General features: G+C 30.3%; 1 protein-coding gene across 3 annotated transcripts in view; it reads left to right on the top strand.

Moving 5' to 3' along the window:
• LOC106463123 (sorting nexin lst-4-like) overlaps nt 1-11,902 on the top strand; it is a 98,121-nt gene extending 86,219 nt beyond the window's left edge. For all 3 annotated transcript variants that reach the window (XM_022390548.1, XM_022390550.1, XM_022390549.1), the window contains exons 12-15: nt 616-692; nt 7,230-7,319; nt 7,764-7,970; nt 8,978-11,902. In XM_022390548.1, the coding sequence (XP_022246256.1) occupies nt 616-692; nt 7,230-7,319; nt 7,764-7,970; nt 8,978-9,025 (422 nt within the window). In that variant the 3' untranslated portion in view covers nt 9,026-11,902. The remainder of the gene's footprint in view (nt 1-615; nt 693-7,229; nt 7,320-7,763; nt 7,971-8,977) is intronic.
• The last annotated feature ends 898 nt before the right edge of the window (nt 11,903-12,800 follow it).

Here is a 12,800-nt window from a genome sequence, read left to right as displayed (position 1 = left end):
GGAAATAATTTGTATTCTTTTATTTCATTGTTTAATTCGTAGCCGGCACAATGTAAGAAATGAAGATGTTTACACTGTTATGAACATGTTTATACATTTGGCACAGAAAGAAAAATTCAAATTGAATATTAGGAAAACAAATTTTTTCACTAAAAGTGTGCTAAGTGGTCCTTTTTTGTAAAAAATAATTGATAAAATATATCAAATTTCATTAATTTAAATGAATGCTGTTATTTGGTACATATTTCAGCTAATTAAACTGAGTCTTTTATGAAGCTAAAAGTTCACAGGTACTTAAATATGGATAATTGTGCAAATTTATTATTATCTATTATTATCATGAAACTACAGAACTACAATTTTTTAGTGTCCCAATGTAGGTTTGAGTAATTTTACAATCGTTAAAAACAAACAAATTGAACTACTTTTGTTAAATTCTTATTCAGGAGTGAGTTGGTGCAGGTTAAAAGTGCAATTATCATGAATTTTTAACAATCATATGTGTGTTATTTTAGAATATCAGATTTAATACAAGTTTTCTGGAAGACAACATAAAGAGCAACAGTTTTACAGACAGTTAACATCCTTTTTCCCATATATCTTATTTCTGGAAAGGTTCAACACACCTAACAGCTGCAGTAAAACATACGGCTGATACTTATGAAGAAATTGGAAAACTTTATGAAGAGCAGGTAAAACTTTTCCCAATTAAAAAATAAATAATAATAAAAAAATCATTGTAAATTGATCTCTCTCAAGTTCTTATTGTTAACAAAGTTTGTTAACATTTTTATTATTAAGGTAAAGATGTTTGTTTATAATTTGATTTGTGCCACATATCTAGTTTGATATTGTCCCATAGTGAATCAGCAATAAACTTGAAGACTTAACACTAAAATTCAGCACAAATAAACCCATTGTTTAGTTTTGCTATTAAAAACAATCAAACAAGTAGTCTTTTTAAATGAAAGTTCTTAGATATTATGTTTATTTTTGTTTTCTCCCAAAAAGAAAAAGAGTAGCTGGTTTTGACTTGTAACTAATTTATTTAAGAATTAGTTGTTGTTTTTCTTGAGGAAATGTGGTTTTTCAGTTTCATTAAATAACTTAAGTAAAAATCTTAAACACAACATAAATTTGTATTTTATAACCAGCTGGATGTTGTTGTCCAATAAAAAACAGTAAACACAATTTTGGAGGTTGCATTGCAAGCTTTAAACTTAGTTGAAAACAATGATGCAACTGTGTTGAGTGTACCCTAGTGGTTAGTGTGCTGGACTATCAGTTTGAGAGTCCATTGTTCAAGTTCTACTGTCCAAAAGTTCTGCTCTGCATGTTAGGACCATGGGCACATTATACGAGTAATGGTCAAATCCCACTACTTGATTAGAGTAACTCGAGAGTTGGCAGTTGGTACTGTTGATTAACTGACTTTTCTGTAGTCTATCAATTCAAAATGAAGGACAGACAGTGAAGATAACTTTTTTGTATGAGTATTCAAAATAATTGATGCAACTGGCCTTCTAGTAGCACACTGATAACAGTAAAGTTCAGCATTGGATACCTTCGATAGACACAGCATAGATAGCCATTGCATAGCTGTGTGCTTAAAAATAAAAAACAAACTTAGATAACGTGATAATAAAGAAGCACCATTGAAAAAGCCATTAATAGATGAAATAGCTGAGTTGCTTGCATACTTCTATACTTACTTGATCCTTTGGGTCGGAGTATATATTTGTATTTTAGTCAACTCCATATTTGTTTAGTAGAGGCTTATCCTTTCATGCTGGATTATTTGATAGTTTTGCATTATATCAGTTATTCTCTCTGTCACACAGCATGTCAAAGAACTTGTATAGTTACTTCTGGTTACAGCTGTTCATGTGTGAAGCTGTCTTTACATATTATTCGGCCCGGCATGGCCAGGTGGTTGGGGCGTTCGACTCGCAATCTGAGGGTCGCGGGTTCGAATCCCCGTCACACCAAACACGCTCGCCCTTTCAGCCGTGGGGACGTTATAGTGTGACGGTCAATCCCACTATTCGTTGGTAAAAGAGTAGCCCAAGAGTTGGCGGTGGGTGGTGATGACCAGCTGCCTTCCCTCTAGTCTTACACTGCTAAATTAGGGACGGCTAGCGCAGATAGCCCTCGTGTAGCTTTGCGTGAAATTCAAAACAAAACAAAACATATTATTCTGCATGAGATTATTTTTTATGAGTAATATCTTTCATTTGATGTTACAGTCAGTTGCTAAATATAGAGAACTGAACAGAAGTTATTTTAGGACCTATCAAGTTATTGCCTTTGTTTCATTGAATTCACATAAATTTCAAATTGTAGCTACTTATACTTATTTTACAGACAAAAGTGTTTACAAAAGTTCAGTTAAGTGTAGCGTTTTGTTTGGCAAAAATATTATAATACACTCTTCTTTACTTTCAGTCAGAAGCTATTGTTATTAAAATTGGATAATATGTTTGTTAGTACAAGTTGTATTGTTATTTACTTTTAATAGTAATTTTTAAAATACTACTACTTCATGATTTTTGAAAAGTAAATTCACTTTTTTCTTCACACTTGTCTTTTTGATTGGCATTAGTTTTGTTGATATCTTTCACTACATGAATGCACTAAGTATCTAAACTTCTGAAACTAAATGAACTAAGACAGATCTTTTCTTCTAACAGAGCTATAGTATCCAAGCTTTGGTTTGCTGGTTGAAAGAAAATTGATTACTGTACTTGGAAGTTTGTAGTAAAACTTGACCAGTTTTTGCCAGCAAATCAGAATAAGTGAACATTAACCTTAGAATTATCAGTGGAAGTGCATATGGACCCCATTGGCATTTTAAAAAAAAACTGTGATAAATCATGACCAAATTGCTTGTGGATCTGTGACTTTGTTTATAGTGTCTACAAGGTCATAAAATCATAAAAATTGAAAGGTCATAGTAAAAGTCATAAAATGTAGTAGTCAGGTCATAAAATCAAAATTTTTTGTTACTATTGCACATTGGTATTTGGTAGCAAATTTGAAATAACATCAAATATGAAATAATAATAATAAGATAAAATAATGGTAAATGTATAATTAAATTATTCATTATTTAAAATAAAATTATTTTTATTATTAAATATATGTAATAAAATTATTACACAAAAGAATGATCCTGTTTTTTTACAAGAAGTGAGCCAATTCAACAAATCTGTTGCACTGAACTAACCACACTGTATCATTCACAAGAATTGAGGAATTCCCAGACTAGGGCAGAAATATTTGCTTTGAAGCTCATTGATTCACCCAGTTCTGTGCATTCTGATCATTCTGGAGACATATTCAGAGTAATGTTTCCTGTGAGTGAGGTAGCAAAAGCATTTAAAATGTCTATGGATAAGACTTCCTATACTATAAACTTTGGACTTGGTGTTTATTACCAGGCAAAGGCATTTGAATTCATGAGACAGTGCAAGCATTTTGTTGCACACTTTGATGAATCTCTTAATAAAGTGGCTCAGAGAGAACAAGTAGATTTGCATATCCAGTACACTGATGAGTTCAACCTAATTGCCACAAGGTACATAACCTCCTCATTTTTGGGTCACACAACAGCTGAGAAGCTTTTGGTTGCTATCAAAAAACTGTTTTCCCAATGTTAGCAGGTTGGAAAATATCTTTGGATGGATCTTCAGCCAACTGGAAGCTGGTGGAACTAATGCAAGGTGAGCTTTCAGACAGTTCTTGTGAACTCTTACAGATTGGATCCTGTGGCATTTATGTTGTTCATAATGCATTAAAAACCAGTTTTCAAAAGCCAGGATGGGAGATTGAAGGGTTTATTAAAGTATGCTACCATTTCTTCAAAGATTCTCCATCTCTTTATGTTGACTACACATGGGTAACTAGCTGCATCAAGTTTCCTTTGAAGTTTGTTGGCATGCAATGACTAGAAAATCTTGCTGTGGCTAACTGGCTTATTTTTGCATTGCCAAATCTAAAGAATTATGTTGAAGTGATCAAGTTCATCCACGAGCTTTACAAAAGTTATTGACGGCTTTCAGAATGTCAACATTTTGCAGGCCAGATTTCAATTATTTGCTTCTCTAGCTGCAGAGCTTGAACCATTCCTCAGAGAATTCCAAGGCAATCATCCCTTTGCTCCTTTTCTGTTCCAGAAGCTTCAAACAATCCTGAAGTATCAGTTAGACATTTCTGCTCCCGCAAATAATGAAGTTGGTGAAATCTGGATCAGATCTTTTCAAATTTGATCTCGAAAAATCAGGTAATTTGCATTCAGTTTGCAAAGGTGAATTTGGGTTTGGTGCTAAGAGAGCTCTTTATGGAAGCAATGTGCCAAGACAAACAGAAAAAGTTCTTGAATTCAGGATTAACTGTTGAGAAGTTCTGAAAACTTTGTCTACAAAATAATTTATAAAAGAGTCCTTTCAGATACCCTTTTACTCTCTCAACACAGGTTCAGTCTATTTGACCAGCCGCTTGACCTCTTTGTACTCATTTAAAGCCATTATAGATTTGATACTACTAACATTTAATATAGTATGTATATCTTCACAAAAATGTCAGTTTTTTAGTAAACATTAAAAGTCTTTCACATACAAAAAGTCATATTTTTTAGTGAAGTATTTTAAATAAACTAAAAAAAAAGATTTATCCATGAATATATTGAGTATTTGTTTTGAATAGTCCATGTGCTTAGTGATTTTCACTTTAAGATTAAAAATACTTTTCTTCATCTCAAAAATCTCAAATTTCATTGATGTAATTTCTAAAACTTCTTAAATACATTTCAAATATTTGTTTTCAGTAAAACTTAATTTTATTTGTTATTTTCTCCACCTTAACTCTATACAAGGTTGGTCAAATTAACCAACCTTGTAATCACCAAACAAAAATAGAAATAAATATGAATTACCCTTTTTTTCTTTTTAGAATGACTTCAAATTCTAACATGAAACTACATGAAACTCGTAACAGTATACATCTATTTGTAATTAAATTTTATTGTTTTATTGCCCTTTGAATTGTGTCTAACTGCTATTCATGTCATTATAAGTTGTAAATCACTTGGGAAACGTGGAGCTAACATCACGCTATCGATTCACGTTACCCATGAACTGATCTCATGCATGCCTCGTGAAACATTTTTATTATATTGTTATTATTATTTATTTTACCTAACCTAACCTTAAATAAGCTAAAGAGATCCCTATTGTTACATTTTAATAACTTTTATAATAAAAAATAAAGAATAAACATAAAAAAGATGAAATATAGTACTTACCCAAGTATTTTTTTATGTCGACTGTCGATGACACTTAACCCAACTTGTTTATACTAATGGTAGTAATGTACTAATTAATTTTTATTTAATTAAATAATACACCAAAGAACGTAGAATCATAACATGCAAAAAGCAAACAATTTCGTATAATTATCACAATTTTTCTGGCTTTCTAACTCTGCGACAAGAGACGTTACAAGTTCATACAAAGCTTGTACTAACAGAGAAATGGACAATTCTCTATTCAGAAACAACATAATATAATCCGTCATTTGATAGATGAAAACGTTGGCTTTCTATTCATTATAGATAATATAGAATTAAACATACGAGAGAGCTATTAATAAATCCTGAAAGAGAGGATGTGACAGGTGGGTGTGGTGAGAGGGGTCTGATTTACTTCTTGATGGCTCTGTAACCAAACAAAATTGAAGGCTATAAAAATTATGGTTTGTCTGAGCAATGACGATTTTATAGTGAGTAAGTTATGTTTAATTTCGTACTTATTAGAGTGGTGGTGAATAAAATAGGGAAGAGGAGATGCCTAGAGAAAATGTGTCACATTAGGGGAAATTCAGGATTTTTTTAAATATTGCATTATAAAATTAAGAACTTAAAACTTGTATACTATTAAAGTATGGATTATTAGCCAAGATTGTATGCTATTCTAATTGGTATAACATAAATAAAAAATAGATTAATAAAATTTTGAATGGAAGTTACTAAATTGTTGTGACATGCACAGTAAATGATGCCTGGGCAGATAGGGTTAACAAAAGCCATTAGCTCCTTAGATCCTAGTCTAATCTGGACCATTCCAGCACAGAGTATGAATTGATTTAACTCTCTTTGCAGCAAATTAATTGATGCTAGTTGGCTAACATCTACTTTGGCTGATTAAATTTCAAATGGATGGGATGATCTGTTGGGCTCTCCAGAGCAATTTCTGGAATAAGTGAAAGCTTTTCTAGATGCCCTGCATCTGCTGAAGATGCTAAGGGTAAAGAAAATCTATTGAAACCTGTTCAGCAATGCATCACTTTGATGAACATTTGAGTGCCTTAAAAATATCTTTGAGATAAGCTGGTTCTCTTATTGTCTGAATGATTTTTTCAGATATGTGGTAGATTTAATGGATTTCTTATGTTCTGTCGGTCAAAGGATTTAGTTTTTACGATATTGTATGAAGAGGTTAATAAACTGTTTCTGTAAAACCTTGCAAAATTGATGTAACCTGTATATTTTATTTGCCACACATTTATCATATTGTCCGAGTGATTTTCTTTGGATATGTAGTAGATTTAAAGGATTTCTTATGTTCTGTCTATCAAAGGATTTACTTTTCACTAGGTCATGTGATGAGATAAATAAAGTATTTGCATCTATAATAATAATGACATGTATCCCCTGTTATATCAATGAAAAATCCTAAAAAAATCATAAATTTTATTGCAAAAGTCATAATTTTTCACACAATAACATTTGTAGACATCTTGTTGTTGGTTGCAGGGTTTCTAATGACATACGAGTCAAAAATATAAAACAAGCACTATCAGTATTGCAGTTAATTTCACTAATTACTGTTGAGGTTTTCTTTGTTTTTTACCTAGCAAATAAATAATTTCTTCCATTTTGTTGGTCAGTTCTTCACACTGAGTGCTGTAACAGGCAAAAAATAAAAATTTACTCTAGATGATCCAATATATAAACTCCAACAGTGAACAACATAAAAGCAAGTCGGCAGTTTGAAAGTTGGAATAAAAAAAGTAAGTTTATAGTATGCATTAAGGATTGTATAGCACATGTTTCCAGTATAAGTATGACACATTATTATTATGTAGTCTACCATATACAATTGATATTTTCAAAACAAATTCAATATGTATGCTGATGAATTTCATACCTGTATGTTTTTTTTTTTTTTCAGCCTAAGCTGGACTTTGAGCCAATGTGTGATGTCCTTCATGAATACAAGGGGATGTTGGCTGCATGGCCAGACATACTACAACTGCATAAGGTAACATTTCATTTTGGTTTATATGATGATTTCTGCAATTGTAAATCTCATCTTTTCTTAGGGGGGGGGGAGAGGACTGAACCATAAGGTAATTTGTTTTTGGAGATCATATGTTTGAATTTTTTAGTTTTCATTCTGCAAAAAGAAACTTTTCTCTTTACTCTTTCATCTTTTCTTTTTGATAAAACATCACATTAAAAGTTTGTTCAAATTTATATGTATAATAATGTTTTATCAGAGGATAGCGTACTTTATTATTAGTATTCAGTTTTGTGCAAAATATACTTCAAGCCCATTGCAAAAAATTAATTTGTTTAAATTGAAAATGCTTGTATCTTTTGAAATATTGTCAGTTTCAGGTAAGTAGCCATTATTACGATATTTTCTTTTGAAAAGAAAATATGGTATGAAAAATCAACTTTATAATAACTCTTTGGTGTGTAGGGTGCTATGAACAAGAGAAAAGATTATCAGCGGCTTAATGAAGATGGTAAGTTAAGTGCAGAAGAAGCCCAATCTATAAACAAGAGAACAGACGTGGTGTCTTATGCAGCACTTGCTGAAATTTCTCACTTTCAGTCTGAACGAATAGAAGATTTTAAATATATGATGCAGAATTTTCTCTCTGCCCAGATTTCATTCTATCAAACGGTATGTTGTGTTTTTTTGTTTCAATTTTGAATATTAACTTCAGTTCACTACACATTTAAAAAAAAAAAAAACTCTTAAATCTTTTCTGCTAAGCATACTTATAAAAGTCATTGATTTATATAGGTTATGTGTGGCTTTCTTCTTATAAAAGAAAAGTAGCTTTATATTAAATTTATATTACAACTGATATTCAGACTGAAGTTAGTATCATCACTATTGACTCAGACTTAATCTGTCACCACCATGTTAGCTTACATTAATTTTGAATCATGATTGTTGACCCTGAGGTTTTACAGTTGCCATGAAATTATATTAAACAAGAGAGATATCAAAAACATATGGCTCTCAAGATTTTCAAGAAAATTTAAACTTTTGTTGTCATTGTTCTATAACAATAATTTCATATGATATACTTATTTAGTCATTTGAAAATCAGATGCAGTGATTTAAATTATAACCTGAAACTTAATATGTAACTCTGTACAAAGTTTTAGACAGAACAAATGCCAAAAGCCATATTATTCAAAACTCTGATGGAAAGTGAGTGGCAATATTATATATGATAAGGTTTGTACTAGGCCACTTTTTACATTTAGGGTCATAATTAACTATATAGCATTACCAGTATTTTAAACAAATTATGCTTTGCTATTTTATCACTTAGAAATTAGTCAAAAAGTTCCTGAGTTCCAAATCAAATGTGCAGACAATCATATATATACCATATCATTTCAAAATTTAATAAGAAGTTTCATTTTATCTACTTTTATTTAACCACTAATATAAAAATGTAGAAGTTGTTATGATACTTTTAAAGCAGTCTAATGCCTATGTATATCGTCAGTAGATAATGTATGGCTGTTTTTTTTATGTTTCTAACCAGTTTAATGAGAGTGAAACATATGGTACTGCTCTATGAATTCTTTCAGCCTAAGAAGTCTGTTAAAATTGCAATTGTTGAACATGAATTTTTTTACTTATTACATTTTTGTTAATAATTCCTTTAGGTTGTTAGCAAACTTCAGGAATCTCTAAGCCTGTATCAACAACTTTGAGACATCTAGCAAGAAAGACAAAAAACTGTTCATCTTTGAATGCCTAGACTCAAGCATATTAGCTATAGGTGATAGAATATACTATAAGTTTATTAAGCATGTAAAAATAAATATGTTAACATGATTGATGATAATGACAACTTCATCAAATTTTACTTCAAAATGAAGGTACTTTTTTATATTTTTAAAAACATTTGAGTTCTGTCTATAATTCAAATGAAGAACTGAAAGAAAAGAGTGATTTATTTTGGAACTCATTATTTGAAAGACATTGTGAAAACTTAATCTTTTTAGGCAAAGAAAATACAAATTGAACATTGCTATGTTGAAGTGCCAGGAGTTTTATGAAATTTATTTGAGATAGCTGCTCTAGGACCTTGACCTTTTAAGTTTTAATCTGTAATAAATATAGAGTATTAGATACAATAAATCTTGAAGGCAGTGGAGAGGACTGACTTCTGTCTTTGACATAGAGTTCAACAGTGTAATATATTAAACTGCTCTTGTCATCAAATATCCACAGAAAAATAGTAAACTGTTATTTTAACACATACTCATATATGTATATGGATTAATAATGAATTGTTTATTATAATAATTTCATCTCTATGTTCTAATTGTACTCTTTTTCATTTATATGTGTGTATTTATATATATATATATGTATATGATTTCTAAGCTACTTTTTAAATGTTTTTATATTCCTACAAAAGAAAGTAGTGCTTTGATGAGTAAACAAATCATAATGTGAATGTTAAGTTCTGGACTTAATTTTCTGTGTTTTAGTGTTGATGTACCAGATGGCATATTGATTTAAGTTGATTATTCCAAAACTTGTGAATATTTACTACCTTGTGCTTGACAACTAATAAGTTTATTAAGGTTTGGATTCTTCCAGACAATGAATAATGTTGTCATTGTCAGAGTTTTCAGTAGCACAGAATATATTTTAAACTATGTAATGTAATGTTTTCAGTGTACATATGTATGCTGTGGGTTTTTAGTGGTCAATGCTAGAATTCTTCATAAAGTAATAATTTTTCAACCTAACTGCATACAGGTGATAAAGTATGAGTAAGTCAATTGTTTTCACAATACTGTAAAAATATTTCAATTATAGAAACTCAATAATCTGAGCACCTTTGAAAGGTAGACTTTCCTTAGTTAGAATTTAATTGGATATGAGCTGCAAGAGAGAAGATATGTTCAGTGATCTGCTGGTATCTGATGTAATTAACTGATAATCCAGTAGTGTCTATGATGGTTTGGAAAAATTATATTACTGGTGTGACAGTAAGTTGTAATTTCAGGGGTAAGATAAGAAAGAAATAGGATGGTAAAGAATGCATGCAAAACATAGAAATGTGTAAAAAATAAAGGGGCAAGCGATTCATTATTTAAAAGGTAATAATGGATTAAATAATAAAAAAATTGCAAAAGAATGTGTGAAAATAGAATTGACTGGTAGGTATGTAAGAGAGAAAAGTATAAATATAAATGTATTGTCACATGTGAAAGTGATGACAGCTTTAATTATTTATTAAATGGTGGGCAGAGCACAGATAGCCCATTGTGTAGCTTTGTGCTTAACATCAAACAAATCTTTTGATTATATGAATGCAGTGACAACTCCAAATTCTGAGAAGATCTAAAGTATGATGAATTTTGCTACTGAATGTTTTCATCAATTTTTTTTAATTATTTCTTTAGTATGCTCAAAGTTACAAAGATGATTCATGAATCACAGTAAGTAACTTTTAAATGTTTCGGTTCTTAATCTGATTGGTTAGTCCTTTTACATTTACAGCCAAAGACTGGAAGATGTTTCATTGGGTGGGGTTATCTTGTCTAATGCTGCATGGTGCCTGAAGATGTGGTATTCTATGAACTTTAGTTTTTAGTGGAAATCTTTTGGAAGGCAGAGAATTATTAATGACAGGATCCGCTGCCCTAATTTCCCTCCAATTCTGTCAGTGTATTCAACATGTGTGAGTAGGAATTAATTTGCAAACCAGTGATCCCGTATTTGAAATATTTTTACAGTATTGTGAAAACAATATTAGCATCTAATTTTAAATTGAAATGTTTTGGGTTTTTTTCATTTTATGATCTATACCAAGAAAAATATATAATAAAATTATAAATTTTCCCATTTTTGTGTTTATATATATATTATAGAAGGCATCAATTATATGGATTTTGTAGTGGTGCTTGTTTGTTTTAGCATTTTCCAGTATTTCAAGACGCGTATGGCCCATGAAAAGAAATCAATTTTTGTTAGTATTTTCAAGACTTTAACGAAACATCTGTCAGAAATTGCTCTTTGCTAAACGTTATGTTTTTATTAAAGTGACTTTTTTTTAAAGGAATTTGGTATGCCTAAAAGTCAAACATTTTTGCAAAATATTGAAACATAGTTCTGATGATGGCAAAATTTCTAAAAATTTCACAAAAGATGGATTTGTGTAGGTACAGTACTTAGTCATTGAAATTGCCAAGAAGTAAATTATGCTCTGGAATACCTGATTATGTCCATTCAAAGTTAAATTTGTTTTAAAGAATGTTGACATAAATGTATACATAAGTATATAGTTAAAGTATGACTTAATGAAAGTTTGCTAGAATTTTTTTCGTATACCGATTTATTATTTTATATTCAGGTGTTTAAGTTCTACTATCAGAATTGTTTTATTTGAAAAAAGAAGTACAGAATTCTATAATATGCTGACCATTGAAGATGAAAGTCATCTATGAATACAGTCCTAACATCCAGTGGTAGATTACTATTATTTTTGTTCTGAAAATACAGATAGGTATTCTTTCTCATCTTAATTCTTCACGTGCATTTATTTATTAAATGTCAGTTCAGTAGTCCTGGAAAAACTAATGTCTCTTAATTAATTATTTAGAATAGTCACAAATGCTACCATAATTTAGCAGTGTTATTAAATTACAAAAAAATCTCCACATATTTTTGGTAAACAAAAGCATATCTTGTTTCGATTATTAAAGAAAAACAGTTATAGAGCCCAAAAACATGGTCATAAGGCTTAAGTCTGTACAAACCAGGTCAACAATCACCAACTTTTTTTTTTTTACTATAGAAATTAAAATTTGTTAAGAATAATTAGTCATTATGTTAAAGCCATAGAGCTATAAGAAATGTCCCAATTAGAGTTTAGGGTATTTTCAAAATTGTTTGACATAAGTTCAGTCAACCAAGTTAAGTGTAAGCCTACAAGCAGATTGCACTATTTTTTTATTTGGGTAGTGTATTGAAATTGTGTTTCCATATACCACATAAACTCAACATTTAAAAAATTCCATAAATATGCCACTAGGAGACATTTAGAAACATTTAACAAATTATAGATGAAAAGCAAAAGTAGACATTTGTACTTAAACAAGAAAGAACAAGACAGTTAATAATTTTATTTCCATGTTATGGAACGTGAATATATATTTTGTACATTAATTATTTGCATAGCAAAAATATATTTCAGTTTTGATTCTCCTCAAAGGTACTCGAAGAAATAATACATAATTACATGCCCCTCCTGAGTTCTGATGATACTTCAAAGTAATTCTCTGAAATATTAATTGGATTAAAATATAAGTACTATTATAATATTGTTACGTCTCCGTTTGTTAATTAACTTTCCGTAACTTCGTTCCGACGAAACTTTAACGACACAAGTCTTTACTTAATAAAACTGGTTTATTCTTTCCGAATACAACTCTACGATACACTCACCTTCAACAATCGCGTTATAAC

This window comes from Limulus polyphemus, unplaced genomic scaffold (genome assembly GCF_000517525.1).
Source record: "Limulus polyphemus unplaced genomic scaffold, Limulus_polyphemus-2.1.2 Scaffold1330, whole genome shotgun sequence".
Taxonomy (NCBI): domain Eukaryota; kingdom Metazoa; phylum Arthropoda; class Merostomata; order Xiphosura; family Limulidae; genus Limulus; species Limulus polyphemus.
The sequence above is the reverse complement of the archived record's forward strand: the minus strand, read 5'-3'. Positions and strand labels throughout refer to the sequence as shown.